Raw genomic sequence first — 23,842 nt, forward strand, 5'->3', positions numbered from 1 at the left:
ACCTCAAAGATCATCTTGTCCAACCGTCAACCTAACTGACAAAAATAGACATCTGCACAACAAACAAGAAGCATCACCATCACTAAACCATACCTCCCAGCACTACATCAACCTGTCTTTTGAACACCTCCAGGGATGGTGCCTCAACCACCTCCCTGGGCAGCCCATTCCAATGGCTGAGAACCCTTTCAGTAAAGAAATTTTTCCTAATATCCAGCCTGAACCTCCCCTGGCGTAACTTGAGGCCGTTTCCTCTCGTCCTGTCGCCTGTGACTTGAGAGAAGAGACCAACCCCACCTCTCTACAACCTCCTTTCAGGGAGTTGTAGAGAGCAATAAGTTCTCCCCTCAGCCTCCTTTTCTCCAGGCTGAATAACCCCAGCTCCCTCAGCCTCTCCTCATAAGACTTGTGCTCCAGACCCTTCACCATCTTTGTTGCCCTTCTCTGGACCCGCTCCAGCACCTCAATGTCTTTTTTGTGGTAGGGAGCCCAAAACTGGACACAGTACTCGAGGTGGGGCCTCACCAGTGCCGAGTACAGGGTGTTTCAGAAATGCCCCACTTGTTTATGTGTAAAAATCTAACCTATCTGAGGATCACGAACTCAGTGGGAAATGCCATATACACCACGTGTTACAGGTGTCAGTAGGCTTTAGTAGTGAAGTCCACGAAAACCGATTCAGCCAGTGGAATCACCTTGGACAACAGAAAAGTACTGAAGAAAATACCTCAGGATATCGGTCTTCTCAATTCTGATAAATATTCAAAGGTTCTTGAAAAGGTGTCCCTATGGGAATACACTTTCTATCATATGGTACTAGATAAAGCAAAATTAACAGCTTCATTTTAACTATGTGTCAGATTCTGATTTTGTCTCTGTTGGAGTAACAGAGCCTGATTTTACAGTGATTCATGTTTCTGCTAATCCACTTTACCAAGACAATATAAATCCCTAATTCTATCATTACTTATCAGTTGTTTTAAGATCCCTTTCCAGAGGTGCAAGTGATCAGCCAGTTTAAAGGTACAGAAGAATTAGACCTATTAAATTCAGTGCAAGTTGCTTTAGATCCACACTCCACTTCTAGAGAGCTGATTCCTCCGGCCTACTGAGATTGCTGATAAATAACTCACTGAAAATAAATTCTAAAATCCCCATGAACAAAAGGATGAGTGTATTGAAAGGGTTACAGCAAATTCATTTGTGTTTCACTAGCACCAGCAACCATACCAAAAAAAAGAAATGAAAGTTCAGAGAATTATAGGTGCAAACTGACACAGTAATCAGAAATCAAACATATATTTAGTAAACCATAATAAGCGTGGTGATTAAAGCAGCCAGTTGTTGGAAATATTAGCCTAAATCTTTACAAACGAGTGGCCAAGAATAGCTAAATGATTATGCTTAGATTAAAAGGCATATCAAACACGTGTTTACAGTTTAAAACCAGGAGTATTTTGTATTTAACGAGCTCTTTTTTTTCTAAATGCCAAAACTAAGCTACTGGAGCATCTCCTCTAAAGTAAATGTGTAAATAAAATAACATATGACTCAGGATACAGTGACTTGGCTCTTCATGACAAAACGATGTCATGCATTTTTTCCTTGCTTGACACAAATTCAATATACTGAGGACCTGTTTTTTTATTGTCATAAAATGTGTGTAAGGGGATGAAAAATGCTGCCAAAACACAGAAGGGTTGTTTGGGGCAGTGTTTTTTGTTTTGGTTTTACACAATGTTGCAATGTACAAGTTTGATGGTAAAAAGAGGAATCAGTGCTGAATAAAATCTTTAACTGTGTGTATGTTCCTGAGGAAAATACTGTGAAGCAGATTAACCATCACTTCAGGATGGTTGCCGTTTAATTTATTATTCATAAAAGAGTTAGACTTTCAATAGGTATTTCACAGCCAACTTCCAATTTAAAAAGAAGCATTTCTTTCAGTGTTTATTAATAAATACAGTACATAGCATCATTATGTATAGAAGTGACAAGATGTTACCTTTCTCCATTTCCTCAAAGACAAAGGGATTGATCATGTAATTTCCATGTAAATACACTATGACAGTGATCAAAGGAGGTTTTACTCATCAAAACAGATTTTTGGGTTGGGCCCTGATAAATTGATATATTTAATTACTGAGATTTTACATTTATTCATTTATCTTCTGATTGAAGGATTATTTTTTTTCTGCAGACCTTTTCTGCAGCCCATGTATTTTGATGTGCTGCAAAATGAATGCTTATGCAGTACAATTATTTATATCACATTATGATAAAGCACCTTCAATCAAAGCTGTACCATTTTTAATCTCTTTGCACAATAGACTCAAGACAGTAAAGACTTTTTGTACCTGTAACTTGACTGATGCTAAATTCAGTAATACCACTGTATCAAAAATTCAGAATTCTTGGAAAGACAACAATTTCTCCTACACTAAAAATTTCAATAAGAAAGGTACCTTTAGAGCTCAAACTTTTCCAGGCAAAAATTCGCTTTATCAAGCAGCAATTCCTAAGCAATTTCTTGCAGTTTGCAGGCTTCTGATGATACTGCTGCAAATCTTCATTCTCTTCATGTGTTTTCTTCTCAGGGGCTAACATTTCCATCCTAAACAAAAACTTAACCTTTAGTTTTCCTGAAGGATATATACACAAATCCATAAACTGGGGGGAAAGGGAGATGGGAGGAGAAAGGAGAAGATGGACTCGGGATAAAGGCAAAAGCTTTCGGATCTCCTTAGCCATTACTGTTAGTTCATAAATTCTTAGTATTATTAACTTAAATGGAATTATTATATTCATATTCTTTTTTTTTTAATTATTTATCTGGAACACTAATGTATTTGTAAAAAATAGAGATAGGAAAAAAATATCAGATTTTATCTGCTATTTTAAAAAACTTAGATTTTACTTAAATGATAAAATTATGTAAAATCTTTAGATGGTAAATAAATATTTACCTCTTACCTTAGTCAGTTGTATAGATAAAGGCAATAATGTAATCCTCTATGCATGAACTTATTATCCTTCCTATCTTAGCTTGCCTTACATCAGTGCCATAGAGGAGAGCTGCATTCCTCTGGCTGTTATTGAAAGACAGCTGCTCTACCCAGAAAAGATGAATAGTTGGGTTTCTGTGCTGCCTTAATGCCACTGTCACTCAAATGCAGAAAAGCAGCTGAGCCACTTAAAGCCAGTTGTACACTTGGGGACCATTTCTCTACACAACCTTCTGATTCACACAGGCAGACCAATAAATTCCTATATGACATTATTTTTCTTGATAGACTGCCCCTTTGAAGGAGCCAGGGACCATTAGCGGCAACCAACACCTACTATGACCTAATCAAAGCCCTGCTCAGGGGCCACAAAGCCAAGAAAAGGCACCTACCCAGTGCTCCAGGAGCTCTGTGCTACTCCAAGGTCATGCAGGAATCCTAAACGATGTTCCTGTTTGCTCTCCAGCAAGCTCCAGCCTGAGATGCCAAGGAGATGACTGCTCCTGGGGACAGCACCAGACTGCAAGTCGCCGCAGCCCTTTGACAACCAGCCACAGACTACACCCGGGGAGCCACTCTAATTACAAGCAATAACTGTGCCCAGCCAGGAGCAGGACACCAAAGTGGCCCCAATTTCATTCCCCTCCTTCTCCCTCACACTGCGCTCCCACCCACAGTCCGGATCTGACAACACCGAACGACAATTTAAGTTCTAGAGACAGAAGTACGAAACAGTCAAAGAAAAAAAAAAAAAAATAATAATTGGCATTGGTCACAGTCCACACCAGAGTTTGAGAAACAAAACTGACTTTTCAATTCTAAACTTATTGTTTCCTAAAGAAAGAAAGCGAGATGTAAGGCATGTCCCCACTGCACGCATTTGCATCAGGAGTTTCTATTGATTACCTAAAACAATCAAGAAACACTTTCCATTTACTAAATTTTATTTTTTTAAAAGATACTAGAACTCCAAGGTATTTTTAATCGGTCCATTTTCCTTCTAACTGAATTAATCTTAGAACAATCAAGAAACACTTTTCATTTACTAAATTTTATTTTTTTAAAGATACCAGAACTCCAAGGTTTTTTTAATCAGTCCATTTTCCTTCTAACTGAATTAATCTTAATGCCAATTACATACATTTGCAAGTTTCATATCTGTGAAATTTCCCGTGTCCATTTGAACTACGGCTTAAGGATTTTGCTTTGTGCAAGATGTCACACACAAACCCCCACACTTATCTATAGCAAGGGGAGACATCTCAGATCTATCAGCACAAGCTAGGAGGGAGGTTTTTTTAGGATCAAAGTTTTTTTAAGCACACTAATTCCACTTCTGGAAAGAGCTTATCAATCAGCAGCAAATTCTGTTCGTAACAGCAGAGAAGCATGGAAACAACAGATTTTTAGGCAGCCAAATAGAAGCACTTCCACTCAGATTCATGTCTAAGGATATATTTGAGGCCTGTTGCTACTGAGAGCTGAATGAGGCTTAAATTTGCACCGTGGTAAGAGTTCATGGTGGTTTCAGGTCCTTTGAGTCCCACAGCACGACACAGCATCCCAGTCATGGCTGTGTTCCCACCACAAGCTGCTACCAAAGGGAGCTGAATTTCAACCTAGGAACAGAGTTTCTAAAACTTCAGCAGAGAAACCTCTTCCAGTTTAAGCATCTTTCACAGTTCTCTTATCTTAATCTTTCAAAAGTGCCATTCTGAGAATAAATATTAACTTTACATTGGTGTTTTACTGTTCTAAGAAATACACGTTCACCACAAAAGATTCAGTCTGGATTTCCAGATGACTCCTGGAAAAGAATTTTGAGTTGCAAGAAGAAAGCGCAAATGTTAGTTATTGCGTAGAAATAATAGCCCTTTTTAAAAGACAATGCTCTCAACTATTTCTACAGTCTGTCTTCGAATGAAACTAATGTACTCAAGAAATTCAAGAAACTCAAGAAAGAGTTCACTGCTCCAAAAACTGGAGGTTTGTTTCTGGTCAGAGTCTGTGCAAAGCATCCACAGAAAGTCACCCATCTTCTGTGGTGGAACACCTCTATATCGCTCCTGTCCAGTGCAAAGAGAAAACCAGCATTATGCCCAGCAGCACTGGAACAGAGCATCATTCTGTATAGCTCTAAACACCTAAAACTTGAAAGTGCTGTTGAAGTAACTTTAGCTCAGGTTTTCCTGCAAAAACCTTCAGAGAATCTGCCTGCCCACGTAAAGGTCAGTGAGAAAACCCTCGATCCTCCAGCTCAAATGCTAGCTCTCATAACATATTCTGCCACGCTCCTCAGAGTCCCAGTTCAGAGCTGCCTCATCTCAGAGACTCATTAATCCAAAGGTAGCGTGAACAGGGAAGCATGGTAATGGTTTTAAACTGAAAGAGGGGAGATTTAGATGAGATCTTAGGAAGAAATGCTTTCCTGTGAGGGTGGTGAGACCCTGGAACAGGTTGCCCAGAGAAATTGTGGCTGCCCCATCCCTGGAGGGGTTCAAGGCCAGGCTGGATGGGGCTTGGAGCAACCTGGTCTGGTGGGAGGTGTCCCTGTCCATGGCAGGGGGGTTGGAACTCAATGCTCCTTAAGGTCCCTGCCAACCCAAACCAGTCTATAATTCTATGATATGCCCCCATAATAGCATTGGAATAAGGTCTTCAGGTGGGACAGGAATACAGAGGATCTTTGCCAGAGATGGGATATATGAAAGTACAAATTCAACAATGTTACTGAAGAGAATGTAGAGAGGTAGAGCCCTTGCTGCAATCTCTAGAATTTGCTTACGTGCAGCTGAAAACAGTGTCTTATTTGCCATGATATGAAGAGCTTCACCTGATATTTAACCCCAGAAGGAAGGATTTTTTCTAAAAATGGTTCAGCAGATATCAAGGGGCTCAGATTACCCTGCAATCTGTTTCCTTACTTCAAACCTTAATCAACTCTATAGCAAATTACTTCTATAACAGAAGTAAATATGAATCAATATGTTCTTTGTGGTGCTAATCATTATGCTAGAATTTTGTAGTGCATTTAAAATAAACTTAAGCTGTAGAATAGTAAAGTTCAAGGCACCATTGGATTTTTCCAAGCAATACTGTACCTCATATACCCATAATACCTAATTTATAGAAGGAATTAACATCACTGTTCTGAAGCAATGCACTTGATTTACCTCTTTCTCCTCTGCAAATCATGTGCTCTGACTCAGAAAAGGAAACGGGTTGGTAATGAATTCCTCATTTACAAACCCAAGGGCCATAAGAAATTCACTGCAAGTAATATTGGAGAAAAATTGGCCATGTTTTAAGCAAAGAGAGAAAAGCATCGAGTGTGGAAAGGATTTCAATCCGGGCTGCACAGGATCCGCCCTTTCCCTAAATACATTGAATCATTGTATAATTTAAGCAAAATTAAAAAGGAAGTTAAAGAGCACTCTGGGAGTGGTGCGATGTGGCCAAGAAGGCCAATGGCATCCTGGGGTGCATCAAGAAGAGTGTGACCAGCAGGCCAAGAGAGGTCATCCTCAGTTCCAGAAGGACAGGGAACTGCTGGAGAGGGGACAGCAGAGGGCTACAAAGTTATTAGGGGACTAGAACACCTCTCTTACAAGGAAAGGCTGGGGGACTTGGGTCTTTTTAGACTGGAGAAGACTAAGGGGGGATCTGATCAATGCTTATAAATACTTAAAGGGTGAGTGTCTGGAGGAAGAGGCCAGTCTTTTTTCAGTGGTGCCCAGTGACAGGACAAGAGGAAATGGGAACAAACTCGAACATAGGAAGTTCCATCTCAACATGAGGAGGAATTAGATGATCTTCAGAGGTCCCTTCCAACCCCATATGATTCTGTGTAACTGTGGGGTGATCAGTGGAAGGAAGAACCCTTCCACTTGTTCAAATGAGCAGCCCTAACTGTGGGTGATCAGTGGAAGGATGAACCCTTCCACTTGTTCAAATGAGCAGCCCACTTCTGAAATTAATGCACGTTGTTCAGGGAGCACTAACAGGGGACTGGTACCTAGAGAAACCCCAGGATCTGGGCATGGGCAGATCTTCCAGCTGGGAGTGAGTAGTGGAACAGATAAGAAAGAAAACAGAAATATGTACTAGTGGGAGTAGCAACAAGACAAATGTTGATAAATGATCTGCAAAAACCCTGCAATACCTTTTGGTCTGAGCCATTAATTACATGTTATTGCAGAGGTAACCAGGAACCTGCACACATCCTGGTCACGTGTCTCTAGTCCAGGAAGGCAAACTTTTTACCGCAGCAGGAACAGTGCATGGAGACGGGGACTGCCTAGAGAAAGCAGGTTTTCACTATTTCATGTTATCAGATTTCATCTGTAATCAGTTACAGCCAAAAATAAAGCTGGGTTTCTGTATAAAAAGTTGCTAATTTCATATTGATGGTTAAAGAACTGCTTTTATGAGTGATCTAAATCACGTCAGTTAAAAACTCCAGAGTCACAAGCTGATGAATCATATAAGTGCTATGAGATGCCACACAGCCAGAGACATTTTGAGGAATATTTATTGGAGCTGGAAGGGAAGGTCTTTTAACTGGGTGTCCATGAACATGGTTGCAATACTAGCATGTATGAAAGTTGCCTCTTACTTCCACTTGATCTGGTTCGAACTTTGGGAATATGGAAGTGAACTTTGGGTGAACTTACTGAAAACTAAATAATTCTTCACTTGATAATGAAATAGCAGTTGGAAAGACCAGAGGCATCATTATAGAGTGAGAAATGGCTCAGGAATATTCCAGATATAATAGTGAAAACTGACATGGCATCTACATTGTTTTGGGAGGGAATATTTACAGAACTGATTAGCTGGAGTAGTTGATTACTCTAGAACTACTACTTCAGGAACCTTCACTGATGACCACATAGTGTCATACAGGTCTTGAAGAAAGTAATTGTTTAAGGTCAAAGATGAAGCTAGGTTAAACCAGTGATGTCTGCTGAAAATTTTAGGTCGTTAGAGATTGCAGCTATAAGTTAAGAAATGAATACTGAAAAATGGGGCAAGATTATGGAATCCAGTCCTGGATGAATGTGTGGGTGACTGCTGACATATTAAGGAATATTACAATGAGATGCTTCAGAGAAAAAGCAGGGCTTGGTTTGGTTTTGTTTTTCTCAGCAGAAGCAGTTTTTAATAGCAATTTGTGATATTCAGCTTTGGCAGATGAAAGAAAGGATTTGTGAGTGGAAAGAAAAATTTCATTCTCTTTGTGTAAAATCAAAGATGGAACAGAAAAATATTGGAAGCAAAAATATCAGCTATTTATTTACCCTCATTGTGTAGTGCTCTCTAAGGTTTTGCTGTTGCATTAACTTGAGCTCCATCAACATCTTTTTCATGAATATCACTGCCACATACTTGTTTCTCTGTTTATAGGCAAAAAATGGCAATTGGATAAATACTAGGAATCAAAAGCTTCTTGTATGCTTTAATATCGATTAAAATTTGGGGTTCTGCTTTTGCCGAGAGAAAACAAACAGGCAAATCTTAATTTAACTTGAACAAAGTGAAGAGTTACCAGTCACTCTGGCACCAAAGTCCATGAGAAGCATTTGAAAACTTCTCACAAATATAAGAAAAACTGCTATTTTTGTTCTTTTCTCGGGACAAAATGGTCATCCTCCTCAATGTACAAAATGTCTATATGTCTTGCCTGTTCACGGTGAATCTCTATATTGCAAATGAGGAGCAAAGAAAAGAATTAAGAAGAGTGGGGCAGCACTGCCCTAGAATTCTTTTGGTTTATTTAGCTCTGGACCCTGTAGTGGGAAGTACAGGTTAATAACTGATTTCAGGCTGCTTTCAGGTTGCCTGGATTAGGAGGAGAACACTGGTGTTCACATGTGTTATGTCACAGTACCTGTGGGCAGTGCAGGTGACAGGAACACATTTTGACACCATCAACAATTATTTGACTGCAGCAAGAACAATGAGCAACATAAGCGAGAGCAAGTATTTGTGGGTGGGAATTTCAGAGAGCTGCTTCTCTCTGCCAGAGGAATTGAGCCCTCTTGGGGTTACAGACATATTGGGATGAGCTCTCACTGGATGATGCAGTAGCTGAACTACACTGAGAGAAGGGCTTTACGTCCTGTCAGATTGTAGTGATAAGAGAGATGACAGTGACTTTGATATGGGCAGAAACGATTTTCATGTTAATCCATCATTACTGTTAATTAAAACATTCCTGCTTGCTCTTGGCGTTTGTCTGGTGCATATACATGTGTAGGAGGTGCACTTGCCCTGATAATGACCAGAACTTCTCAAAGGCCTGGGCGTTGCAGTTTGGGCTGCCCAACCCACGTGGTGTCACATACACACTTAGGTGGAAAGAGAGGGAAGTTAAGGCCCTCAGCCAATGATGACTAACATGACCATCTATGACCACAGGTCAGATTCAACTAAGGTATAAATGGAGGCCCACCAGAGGGCCAATTGAGTCGGTCTTCCTCAGAGCAGCAGGTCTGCAGTTGGGACCTCACCCTGTGGATCTGGACATGGTAACTCCTGCAGGTTGAAAGCCTTTGCCTCAAGACTGCTCTCTATCCATTCTCTGTCCAGCCTGCATTTGTGCTTGGGATTGCTCTGACACACGTGCAGGACCTTATACTTGGCCTTGTTAAACTTCATGAGGTTCATACAGGCCCGCTTCTCAAGCCTGTCCAGAACCCTCTGGGTGGCACCCTTCCCTCCACCTTATTGACTGCTCCACACAGCTTGGCGTCATCGGCAAACTTTCTGATGGTCCACTCAATCCCACCATCCATGTTGCCAACAAAGGTGTTAAACAGCACTGGTCCCAGCACCAGTCCCTGAGGAATGCCACTTGCCACTGGTTGCCACCTGGACATGGAGCCACTGACTGCAACTGTTTGTAACAAAGATCTTAAACAGCACTAGACCCAGCACCAATCCCGAGGAATGCCATTTATCACTGGTTGCCACTTGGACATGGAGCCACTGACTGCAACTGTTTGAGTGTGACCACCCAGTGAATTCCTTATCCACCAAGTGAAAAAGACATTCTAGCTCAATTGGTTAAAGTGATAGGGGTTTTAGATGTTCAGTGATAATAAATATTTCTAATCAAAGAGAAATATAGTCTATTTACTGGTGAAAAAATAGTTTTATGACTGCCATAAAGCTTTCTTGTCAATACATCAGGTATTAATTTGTACAGGATGTATTACAGGTACAGAGTAACTTTCCATTTTCCAAAATTACAGGAAAACCATTTTCCAAAATTACAGGAGAAAATTGAACTAATGCGGGGGGGCAGAGGGGGAAGCGGAAAGGATATGCAACCCCTAAGAACTTTTTAGTTATTTCCAAAAGGTTTCTTTCCATGGGTAACTTTACATTAGCAAACTTGAACAATCACACACCATTGCCGTGAAAGGCTACATCAGTGGTCTTTAGAAAATATTTTTTGAAAAATTATTTGATAATATCAGATACCTGAGAATATAGAAGAAGACACTAGCAGAGGGAGGTCAGAGGGATGGCTTGAGTAAGACAAACATGCCAAGAGTACACTAAGCTCATTCATCTTATTTGTGAGAATGGTATGCTCTGATACTAAAAAATAATACCTGGAATTGTCATCAATACAGCTGTAGCTCATGAAAAATTAATGAATGTATTGGACTGTTTAACTTCCTAAACAAATAGTTTTTATCTCATAGTCACAGAACAAATATACCAAAATCTTATATGGCTCCATACAAATAAATACTGTTTTGTACATTTGTATATCATCATGCTCTTACAAGAAAAAGACCTATTTAAAAGTTTGAAAACTGGAAAAGATGAGGATGAAGGCAGATGAGACTAATTATGGTAGCTTTGTATACAAATTATGGTATGGCTTTGTGTATAATTCATTAATAACATTGGTAGATCAACTTGCTACTTTAGAATTAACAGATCATGAGACGGGTCCTAAACAGTGTGAAATCATATTATCTGTTTATCTCAAAAGTATTATCAGGTACCTATGACATTGGGGAGGATGAATAAAAACTAGAGAAAATGAATATAGGTAGGTTATTTGATTAACTTGTGTAAATATATGTACATGCCAATAAATTTCTTTCAATACTTAAAGGGGGCAAATAGAAAAGATGGGGACAAACTTTTTAGCAGGGCTTTTAAATACTTAAAGGGGGCAATAGAAAAGATAGGGACAAACTTTTTAGCAGGGCCTGTTGTGATAGGACAAGGGGTAATGTCCTCAAACTGAAGGATGGTAGATTCATACTAGATGCAAGGAAGAAATTTTTTATGCTGAGGGTGGTGAAACAGTGGCCCAGATTGACCAGAGAGGTGATGAATGACCCATCGCTGGAAACATTCAAGGTCAGGTTGGATGGGGCTCTGAGCAACCTGATCCAGTGGAGCATGTCCCTGCTGATTGCAGGGGTGTTGGAATAGATGACCTTTAAAGGTCCCTTCCAGGCCAAACTATTCTGTGATTCTGTGAAATTCTAAAGAGACAGTCCAGCTAGAATTTGCTGTTGGAAATTATCTGCGCTTTGTTTAAGTCATTATTTTTACAGATTCTTCCAAGTAATTTTACTTATCAGTATTAATTACATTCTGTACTTGATAGTAAACAGAAAGTTGTAAACAATGTTCTGTATAATAAAAGTGCAGGCATTTTGCTTCAAAACAGTAAGGGGTATTAATATTTAAACTGGTCTTGAGTTTGTTATATGGACAGGATGCAATCCCTCCCTGCCACTGACTTTGAGTTTTCTCCTGCACCCTACACCTATTGTGCTCAAAAGCATTAACAGAAACAGTGGAAGACTCCCAGTTAACCCAGTTAACTCATAGCTATCAGAGCTCCATTTTAGATGATGATCACTACTTTGGAAAGTGCTACATTTTTCTTTTGCTTAGGCTCCTAATTAGACCAATATTTGTCCAAATATTCCCGGAAGCTATCTGGAATTTCCTTTCTTTGTGGATCTTTATCATTTACATGTAATTCATAACTAAAGAACCATGAAGAGGGTAGATTAAGATTAGATATTAGGAAGAAGGGCAGAAACCTCCAACTTCTATCCAAAAAAACTTGCTTATTGAGGAGCGCACTGCAGACAGGGCACCAGCAGCAGATGAAGTTAATTGAACAATGTCAAAACATTTGCACAACCAATTTTTAGCCTGCTTTTTTAAATGAACAATCTGAAATTATTATATCTAAGGTATGATCTCCTTTATCCAAGGTATTGTCAGACATAAACGGCTTAGAATAAGAAAATGCTATAATAAATCATCTACAAAATGAGTTCCTAACTGCTACAAAGCAATAATCATTGCTGTCTTTTATTCACCGAAGAACAAGAACAAAATCTGCGTGATTTCAGATACTATAACATGGTATAAATACTATATACTAAATACTATATACTAAATACTATATATACTATATACTATAACATACTATAAATACAGTCTTTCAAACAGTTAAAAAAGAGAAATAGAAAAGAAAAAAAAGAAAAAGGGGGTGCAGCTGAGCAATTAATTGAATAGTTGAAGTCAGAAGCTTCTAAAAACTGTTTTGACCATGAAAAATATTTTATCCATAGTACGGTCACTGAAGAAGGAGCTTGCCGAGGCAGGAATGCTACTGCACAATACACTTGGGAAAGAAAGAAAAACAGGTCTCGTATTTCATTTCAGTTTCAAATAAAATTGATTATGAACCTGTAGACGAGATGTTTTATGATTTCGTATTTCAGTAGAACATAACTCATGCATTTCCTCAAAAAGACACAGAAGTCTCATTTACCAGGGATAAATACATCGCTTGGAGACAGTACAATGAATCAGTATGAACACATTTGTCACTTTGATCCCTCATGAAGTATCAGCTGAACTCTTAAATGAGCTTCCAAATTTTGGAGAAAACAATAAAGAATGCATACAGACTTCCTGCCATATAATGTTGCACTGAATAAAATCATGTTGAAAATGATTGTCTCATTAAACTTCATGTGTATTGCCTTACGCTCAGCAAAATAATGATAAACATCTCAAGGGCAATGGAATAGGAGATAAAAACAATAAAGATGTTTTCAGACAGATTTTAAAGCTGTGTGTTTATTTCGATACACATGCAAAGAGAAGAAAGTTATGAAGCAGATAAAAGTAGTAGATATTTCTGAATTCTAATACAGGCTCTCACGTTATCATAAAATTTTACTCTTATGAAACTGTTGAGAAATAAGTTATGTTTTCCTAGATACGAACAGCCTCGAAGATTGAACAGAGGTCAAGAGAATATAAATTCAGAATATAATCAACTGCACTATATTGCAGTCACATAAGCATCGAGGCTTGATTCTGCGATATGCTGAGCCCTTCCAGCTCTCACTGTGGATAACAGAAGGATGTAGCATTCAGCATTTCACAAGAGCAGGCTGAGGTGATTATCTTACACTGAAAAATTATCATTTGAATCCATTTTAGGTTTTTTGCATGTATGATTTCTTCCTTGATGGTCCTGATGTGAGACTAAAACCATAGCAGGTGGAAATTCACATTGTGGCTAGCTGGGAGGAACTCGGGAGGCAGAAACAATGCCAGCAAGCATAAAAGTCATGTATTATTTAAAAAGATAATAGGAGGAGCCTTTTTGTGCAGCTTTCAAGTGACTACATTTCACATACGGTATTTAAGCACATTACTACTTAGTAAGTTCAATTAATAAGTGACATGATTTTTGCTGCCTCATGCAAATAAATTTACCAGTCCTATTGGATCTGCTAACAGATAGCAAGTCAAAATTGTCTCTTCAGAGACAAGCAGCATTCTTACATAGTGCTTTTCTCTATTTCTAGGGCTGAAGGCAGAGTTTAGTCTTTACTAAATCAGACAACACGCACAGCAGTCAAATATAGTTGCGTGTTCCCTGGATATAAGAAAAGGGTTTGAGTTGTTTATAAATATCCAGAGGCCAAGCTGATCAATACTTGCAATTTATGTTCAAGCTGAATCAGCATCTAAAAGGCTGAACGTCCCCACCACTGATCACCTGGGGCCATGCATACAATTTGAAATGTTTTCTTTAAAAAGATTTAGTGGTTTTTATGAATGTGCCTGAACCGGAACAGAAATCTTCTGTTTTGTCACAGAACAGGGAAAGCACAACCACTGTACAAGAGCAATACCTGTAGTCTTCCACTGGAACAGCTACACCTAATGACTGTGGTTTTTTCCCTCTTCTAAATTCTTGGCCTAATTGGAGAGACTAATAGAGCATTTAGTTAGCAAAAGTGATAACTGTGATGTCTTTTGGGGCTGCAGTTTCTCAGAGAAAATGAACTGAAATCACACAAATAGGCTACCAAACAATTAACAGCTAAAGGTTTACCATTCAGAGAGACAGCTTTCCTCAGTAATTAGCACACAGAATACCAGCACCTAAACAAAATCTCTTTAATAGCCATGTCCTACCTATTGATTTTTTATAATAGCCTAATGATCCTTTTGCAGCACTAGAAGTGTGGATAAAAGGGTGCCATAGGAGTTCAGAACTTCTCATCCATTTATTAATCCCTATCTCAGATTCAAACACACATAAGAATAATTATTTTGAAACTGTAGCACGAAAACCACCGTCTTATACACTTATGTAAGTGTACACTTATGCACTTATATAAGTGCACTTATACACTTGCATAAGACTGTGTTTTTGTACTTCTATCCACCTAAAATTCCCTCTGGAGCACAGCATAACCAAAGCGTACAGCACAGACTATCTACAGTTGCCAACACTTTCCAGAATTCCCATAACTGAAACACTTGGGAGCCTTTTCTTCCTCAAAATAATCTGAAAATATTAAAAAAAAAATAACTTTTCTTTACAGAAAGAACTTTATTAGCACAGGCCTTAATCTAGTGATATATCTACATGAGATCATGTCAGTGAAAAGCTGATTATAGTATTAGCTGTGGGGAAAAAACAGCTTTTTAAAGGGGTTTACCAGGCCAGCACTACTATAAAATGAAAGTTTGCAATCTGGGGATATTCAAGGTGTGGTTTTACATTTGATTATGTACTGTCAACACGTGTTAAATGCCTGTCCAGGTCAAGCAGTGACAGGGTATTTACAGTGTTGTGTGAAATTCTCGAAGGGAGCAGTGACACAGGGTACTCGGAAGACAGAGGACCAGATTCCATCACCAGCGTGCCTTATTCTAACAGTTCCCAACGACAGAAAACACTCTGCAAGCCACCATCCAGAAAATCAAAGTTGTCACTTCCTAGTGAACTAGTAAGCTCTCCGAAACCTCCATATTGTGCTGTTGCTGTATGATAGCACAAAGGAACAGAAAAAAACTGTAATTTGGTAGTCTCAGTTTGGCAGTCCAGCAGAATTTACATCATTTGGAAGATGTACTTGATAGAGAAACAAAAGTCTCAGCTTTATCCATATTTATTAAATGAGAGAAAACTTGGCTATTTCTCATTTTTAATGAATAAGAATAATCATATCTCATTTTCCTCTTTGGCCACGAACACACATGAAGAACCATTTTCTTTCAAAAAGTGAGAGCAGAGTTAGACTGTGCTAATAAAGGATGGGAAATAAGGTAAAATGTTATGCATTTTTATAGTGCTTACGAAGGCAACATAGCTGGAGACTGTTCATCTTTGATGAATTATAATAAACTTTAGGTTCAGCAACCACACATTTTGGCAGGTGAACAGCAAACACCTAGTTTGTTGCAAACCCAAGGAGTCTGAAAAGATAGCAGCATATCCTAACTGTTATTTGTCTTAGATGTGGGTATTTTTATGTCCCTTCTCTATCAAGTGATATAAAGAGGTCTGACATAGCACCTGAGCTACACTCTCTGTTGTCACTAGTGTGACCAGCTCCATCAGCTTTCACATCTGTCTTTCAACTGTGTCTCTGTTCATTAAGTTTTATTGTTTCATAGTTAAGATCCTATCAAACACGAATAGGAGGGTTCACTCATTCATGGGAATGCAGCTATGAATGGAGAAGGGACTGGCGCTCGGTCCAACTCATCAATGATCTTATCAGCAATTTAAAGAACACTATTAATTCCTTATATGGACAGATGCAAAGATTGATGGAATATATCATCAGGAGGACATTTTACTGGTACGGGATAAACTCAGTACTTTTTCTTTCAGTTCAGCAGAATGCAGAACAACATTAATAGGAATATTCTTTAGGAATAAAGAATCAAGACTCTAACTTTGTTCAAACAAAAAAACCCTAAGACTACACCAGAAGAGCATTCTGGTTTTGAGCGCACACTTCCAAAGGAAAGAGAAAACAGAGAAGTCACTTCAAAGGATGACTACAAAGTAATAGAAGTTAAGGGATGACTTCTAGATGATCTCTAGAGCTTCCTTCCAACTCTGACAATTCCGTGATTCCGTGAAAAGAGATCTGACTATGGAAAATTTTTGAGGCTGATGGACATAGACCAAGTATGATGCAAAAGGTGAAAACTGAAGCTAGACAAATCTGGAAAATAAGACAACATTTTTAAGTAGTTAAAATATAGTGGTAATCTCCTCATTGGTTTGTCTTGTTAAAATCAATAATCATATTTGAAACATAAATTATGATCCAGTCTCTGTGGAAAAAAGACCTCTGCCTGAAGAAGGCCAGCTTAGAAGATTACTGTGATCATCTATGGATTTAAAAAAATGCTATTTTTTTGCAGAGGGAAGGAAACAAGGGTCTCCCCTCATTTCACTGCTTGTTTGCAAGGTTACTTTCATTGTCATTAAAAGCTGGAAATTTAACTGTAAAAACATGAATATGAAACACAGTTCTGCAGCAATTCTGTCAGATTTTCTGGCAAATTCCAGATGTTCTAACAGTTCTTCCAACACCACCTAAATTCTAATGAATGAATTCAAGACTAATCAGTTTTTCAGGATTAAGTCATTTGTCTACATTTGCCTATGTTGTCCTTCAGCAAAGCTTCATACAGATCTGTATTTAATCAGATGATCATCATTTAGCACTATGTTAAATGCCCAAGTGATTAAAACACCTGAATAATTGAAAGGATTCCTAATGGAATAATTACAATAATGTTCTTTAGTATATCTCTATTTTCATAGCTTTAGGCATTATCAAGTGGTTCAAATTAACAAACCATCTAATAGGTCAGATGGTTTTCAGGCACCTACAGTTCAGCACTTGGAAGCTCTTGGTTAGGAAGGCAGTCATAAACACTGCAAATAATAATGAGATTTTTGACCTTCCATTGTCATGTAAATTGATGTGTGCCTGACACAGGCAGACTTTGCTGCTAAACTCAAAAGCTTTCAGCTTTGTCATTGTCCCCCATCCCATAATTGGATGTGTTAACTCTAAAGGAGACTAAAATAGAAGATTAAAACCAGGGAAAAGAGTTAGGAAAAAATGAATACTCTTTTTCATAAATGTACATGTTTCTCGTTCTTTTAAAAGAAAAATTATTCTGATTTCTCAGTTAAATACTTTATATCAAATGAGTTTGTATACCACATGCTGGCAATTAATGTATATAAATCTATAATAAAGTTTATTTTCCAGTACCTAGCATTTCAGATTGTAAAAGTCAGGCCCAATTAATGAGAAATAGGCATTCATACCATTTATTTGACTTTTTTTTTTCCATGCTTTGCTTCTGATATGCTCATTTTCTTTCTTTCTTTTTGATTCTATCTTCAACACATTTTTCATTCATTTATAGCACTTCCTAGTTCTCAGTAAGTGGGGTCCACCAGCTGAAGTATTGTGATTCTCACACTTTGGTATAGCTACTTTCTGTCATGTATAATGGCCAAGGAAAACAATTCCATTTTCTTTCTTGCAATGATAATGGAGCAAACTTTAACGGCAGAGTTAGGGTAGCTAAACAGAGTTGGTTAAGCATGATTGTGATCATAGAATGGTTAGAGTTGGAAGGGGGCTTAAAGATGATCTAGTCCAACTCCCACTAAACCAGGTTGCTCCAAGCCCCATCCAGCCTGGCCTTGAACCCCTCCAGGGATGGGGCAGCCACAGCTTCTCTGGGCAACCTGGGCCAGTGTCTCACCACCCTCACAGCAAAGAATTTCTTCCTGAGATCTCATCTAAATCTCCCCTCTTTCAGTTTAAAACCATTACCCCTTGTCCTGTTGCTCCCCTCCCTGATAAAGAGTCCCCCCCCATCTCTCCTGTAGCCCCCTTTAGGTACTGGAACGCTGTTATGAGGTCTCCCTGAACCTTCTCTTCTCCAGGCTGAACAGCCCTAACTCTTTCAGCCTGTCTTCATTGGAGAGGTGCTCCAGCCCTCTGATCATCTTCGTGGTTCCTGATAAGGAGCAACCCAGCAGCACTTGGTGTGTATGTTCATGACAGGTATTACCAGCAGAACGATGCCACACACTGGTACCCATAGACTATGTTGGTACTGCTACGTACTGCAGTACAGTGAAGTGATATATCAATACCTGTCTATATTAAACCATAATACTAAAATTCTTTCAATAGACTTAAAATCCCAACTGTGATTCTATAATGAGAGATGGAGATAGAAATAGGGACAGGACAAAGGAGACTTGAGAAGGAATGGGAAACAAAATGTTGCTCCAAGTGGGATACTATACCTTCTTTTTGAATTGAAAATTCAGTTTGTGGTGCAAAATAAATAATGAGAATGAGAGCCAAAGATTCAGGACTTGTGGCATTATCAAATTCCTGTTTTAATTTCCCCATATTAAAATATTCATAAGAGGAAACACTACCAGCCCATGTAATTAATACGACAGTTGTCCCATAGCTCCCCAAATTCTTCTTCTGTTATTGCTGTTCCTTTACGAAGAGAAATACTATGAGTTCAGCTCATATTTTGAGAAAGTCATACTTTGCAGAAGGATGAGAACATGATTTAAGCATCCAGATGTTTCTCCCAGACCTAATTGTGTGCCATGTTAGCGTAACTAAGGATCCTCTGGAGTTCTGATAACTTTGGGTTAAGTTATAAGGGATAACTTACTTAAGTACCATGGCATTTCCTATAACTACTGGGTCATTATCATGAAAAAATTCTAATTTAGGCAACTGCATTTTGCTTTTCTATATTTCTTTTACAATTCTTGGAAACTATACCGTGGCACTACGAGAGGTTCTCTTCATATAACCACCACATATCCAAGGGGACAGCTTGTTATTTAATATCTCTATAATAATCCCAGACAGCAACATTTTATGATGTATGATTTTTTAGTACAAGGATGAAAAACATGGTAACTCAGTCATCTTCATGAGGCACCACATTAATTTTCACCTTACCACATTAATACATGCTACCTTCTACTAAATCAAAATAGTCAATCTAAAAAGAGGAAACACTTGCACTACTGAATAATCTCCAAATTTGCTAAATGCCTGTCAAAATTCTACATGTTCTCATTTCCATTTTAAGTGATATATTAAAAAATGAGTATACACAGATTTTTATAACATGACAAATTACTTCTTTCCAGATACTAATTACAGACAAAAAAATGTACTTATTGTATTAACAACTCTGTGTTAAAGGATCATGTCAGAAGATTTTCAGAGGGTTTTTTCCATGTAAAAACTACGAAGGTAAAAACATCATTACACACCCTAACTCAGCTGCAGGAATTTATAAATGACACAGTTTTTCATAGTGGTAGCAAATGAAGAGTTTATGTTGGAAAGAAATGCCTAAGAAATGCCTAAGAAATGCCTAAGAAATGCCTGAATAAGAGAAGAAATTTAAAAATTGCTGTGTTAGAGAGGAGTAAAGAGCAGAAAAGCCATCTGACTGTTGGCACCCAATCTCCCTCATTAAATTGAGTGGGTAAATTCCAATTCAGTCTATAATTCTGCAGAGAGATGCCCCATCAGAGGCTGAAGCAGAATTCCTATGTGTTCTGCCCTGAACTGCCCTCTTCTGGCTACATTTTTTACCTGATTTAGTGCCTAAAGTTAGGCAGCGCGAATGCGTTTTGCTTGTGGCCATTCAATTCCTATCAAGACCTTGTGCTCATAGGCACTGTGGGACCATGAAATGCAAAAGAGCCATAAAAGTGAAAGTTATATTACTAGCCATGCAATGGAAGCCATTAAAAAGCCATTTAGCTATCAGTAGTGGACGTACACCAGTTACTCACAATGCTGTATGACACGGGTGTTTGTGAGCGGAGAGGGCAGGCAGGATGGGGTAACTCAAACAACGATACCTCAGGGTGGCGAGGGCTGGCAGCGCTAATTCTTCACAGCAACCACAATATGGTAACCAAATAACAACATTTATAATCTGCTAAAAAGACCAGGCCAAAGTTCTACATTATTTCAGGCCTGAAATAGATTGCCAATCCCTTTAGCAGAACACACATAAAATGCTCCTGCCTACAGGCTGCTGTCCCCTGTTGTATTATCGAACTAACCCACGATTTCAGTATATTACATGCTATACAAACACATTTTAAGAAACATTTCTTTTTCCTCTGCACCACAATACAAAGAGGCAAGACAAAGGCCAGGGAGAAGGATGCAACCATTGTCTCCATTTGACAGATGGGGATCGGAAGCCCAGCGAGATCCAGTGATGTGCCTGGGGCAGCGTGCGGCAGAGCCAGGAATTTGACCTAGACAGCCTGAGTTCCAGACCAATGCTTTCTCTCATTATTAGCTGCTTCTTTATGCATTTTTTCACCATAATCTAGCAAGGAAAGGAGCGCTGCTTGTCCCAGGTTTAATAGGATCATAGTCTTAGAATGATATACAAGAGTCAGTAACTTCAAAAATCGGACAATAAATTTTAGGCTGTATTGATTTTAGCTTCTTCCCTCAGCTCCCATGTTCTTTAAACCATCTCCAGTAATTTGATTCAAGCTTTGCAAGGAAGTCCTTGGAGAGCACATGAAACAGTATTTCAGTTAAACCACTAATGTGATTTTTCATCAATCAAATATTAAATACTCGAAGAGAAAATAAACTTGAACTATGAGCAAAGCTTCTGAGGGCAGCTCAGAAGATGCACATCTGTGCAGTTCTGCAAATAGACAATAGATTCACTTTTGTGTCCCAGCACTGAGTGATTGGGTTTTGTGTATTATACATCCAGCTTCTGAAGCGTGAGAAATGAAAACAACTGTAAATATGGGTAAAACAAAAGTACTCTCTTCGATAAGAGAGCAGCAGTGTTTGTGTGAGAGATTTCTCTACCGTTTGTTGCAAAGTAAAATTCACATTTATGAACAGTAATGGCCAAATTTCAAAGAGTTCAGAGAATCGTTACTTTCCGAAATTCTACGCCTGTACAAGGTAATGATTTACACATCTGTGAGCTTTTTTTGATAAAAAGAGAGAGAAAAAAATTAATAAACAAAAAAAATCAATGTGCCAAATGTTCATTTGATAGTAATCAGCAGAGTTGGGGGACTGAGAAAACAAAACTCCCTTAATAAATCCTAAACTAGCTCATGATTTAACATTGTGCAAAAATTCACAGGAAATTAATGCTACAGGATGCACTAAAAATGAGGCCAAACTGTTTTTTGTTTTAAGAATAATATTGTTTCTCTGAGCCTTGGGAAATGCACAGTACACAGTACACCCTGAAGCCCTGCTTCTGGGATAACTGCAAAACGATATCCTCGTCTGAAAAAAAAATAGTAATGATGGAGGCAGCAGGGCAAATGAGACTGCAAAAATAGCGAGGTTACACAATCACCTAGGAGCCCATTGATTTTCATAAGCAAGTCCTCAAAATTTGATCCTATTTACTGCAAGTTAATTACCCACACTACTCCGTATACAGAAAGACAAAACACTACCATTGCTAAAGGAATCGAGACCCTTTGAAAATAATAACATAAATGCAGGTTTCGCACATACACTACAAATGATGAGCAAATTTATACTGGAAATAAAAAAAAATGTGAGAGAAAGCAACCTGATAATAAAACACCAAAAATATGAGGGAAAAGTAATGAACTCCCACCGTCTAATTTTATCACAGCCAAAAGAGGCCTTGTGGCAAAAAATGTCAATTCCAAAGTCGTAGCTTTGTCACTCTGACACTTCTTATAAAAACTAAAAATTAATTTCGAGGCTAGTTCATGCACCAGATGAGGGAACTCGAGGGAGAGACTGAGTGAAGAGAAATGCTGGGACAATAATTGGTTGCAACGAATATTTATCAAAACTTTTGGACAATCTGCAGACAATAATTATCCATGAATAAAAGTACCTCCTGCCTAGACAGCTCAAAAATAGGAAAATAAGTGCCATCAGAATATTATTCACTGTTTTGGGGGGGATTTTTTTCTTCTAACAGTGAATGCATTAAGAGCCATACAACCTTCTATCGGAAAGAGAAGGAACAATTGTCACTGGTGTGGGAGGAAATCAACAAATATATTCCCATCTCCTAAATAACTCTTATTGCTGTCATTCTTCTGCCTGGCTTGCAAAGATGATTTGTTTCCTGGTGTACTTGAGTATTCAAAGTTAGGCAAATGGACCAGTTTCATTGCTAGGCTGCTTGTGAGGTTGGAGATGAGTCCACAAGAGTAGTCTGGGGGTAAATAATTGATCCTTCCAGCCTATTACCAATAAAATCTTTTGATTCTCTCCTCAAGCTTGTGGGGCTTATAGTTGGAGACTTTTAAGCAGAGAACTAGTTGGTTCTCTGCTAAACAGCTGGGTCTCACATGTGTTTAAACCAGGTAACACTGTGGCTGTGCAGAATCAAACCTTTTCTGCACACGTGGAGAGTGTAGTTCAACCCAACCCAGACCTGTTTCCACCGTGGAACTCTCAAGTATTCTTAACCACAGGGACGTTTTCTAGACAAGTCTCAACTTTCTGTCTTAATCACACTGCAAAGTTTTCTTTTTGCTAATAAGAAAAAGTCTTTCCCTCCCTGTTCTTCATGAGGAAGGCTGAACGTTTCTCCCCTTCATAAACACCAGTAAAGTTTCATCCTAATGCAATCAGAATTTAAGAAAGTTATAAGTAGAAATGAAACATCTGCAGATAAGCATTACAGTTCATCACTTGCAGCAGCAGATAGAGTTGATTACTGGAATTTGAAAATAGAAAACGTAATGGGAAAATTTTAGATTAAAGTAATTACACCGGAATAATTATATGGGACTGAGCTCATTATATTACATGGCAGTTTTAACATCTGAGCCATTTAAAAATCTATGCTGACTAGTACTGAAGTTGAAGTCTTCCTCAGATACAATGTGGAAAGCATATTAAACAAATATCCTGAAAGTATCTCTGAGAATACAGAGTCTGTTTTGTAATCTGGTCAAACACAAAGATAACATATAGGAAAAAAATAATGGTCTATTCTATTGCACTCATAAGGTCACAAAAAATTTAAAGTATCAAACAAATCAAAATACATTAAGGAAGCTTTAATCACATTTTGGACTAAGAGTAAAATATGAAAGAATTATTACTTCAGTTAATAGAAAAAGATATCAGTCTTCTCATGTTATCAATTCTAACAATGTGCAAGATTAGTACTGATTATATCAGAAATACATAACTTTTTTGTACAAATGTTTTTGGACGGTATTGAGTTCCAGTGTTATACTACGGTTAAGACTTCTGATTCTTAATGTTTATTTAACTCAATCACCAGTTTAATATGTGGGGGGAAACAATCAGTTTTAAGCAACTGCTTAAATCTTGATGATGTCAAGGAATTTTGAAATGTCATATAATTTGCAAATTTTACAATACTATGTAAAAAACATTTAATCCTCTGCTGTTAAGTGC

General features: G+C 38.3%; 1 protein-coding gene across 4 annotated transcripts in view; it reads right to left on the reverse strand.

The window, feature by feature from the left end:
- Positions 1-23,842, reverse strand: part of KCNIP4 (Kv channel interacting protein 4) — a 491,412-nt gene that overhangs the window by 440,513 nt on the left and 27,057 nt on the right. Inside the window, exons 1-2 of one of the 4 annotated variants that reach the window (XM_014937072.1) lie at positions 3,398-3,522; positions 2,466-2,614 (exon numbers count right to left, since the gene is read on the reverse strand). The exons of 2 other annotated variants lie outside the window; for them this stretch is intronic. In XM_014937072.1, coding sequence (XP_014792558.1) covers positions 2,466-2,613 — 148 coding nt within the window. In that variant the 5' untranslated portion in view covers position 2,614; positions 3,398-3,522. Of the gene's footprint in view, positions 1-2,465; positions 2,615-2,973; positions 3,112-3,397; positions 3,523-23,842 lie in introns of those variants that run through there. One more of the 4 variants, XM_014937071.1, reaches the window with a different exon arrangement.

This window comes from Calidris pugnax, unplaced genomic scaffold (genome assembly GCF_001431845.1).
Source record: "Calidris pugnax isolate Ruff unplaced genomic scaffold, ASM143184v1 scaffold49, whole genome shotgun sequence".
Taxonomy (NCBI): Eukaryota; Metazoa; Chordata; class Aves; order Charadriiformes; family Scolopacidae; genus Calidris; species Calidris pugnax.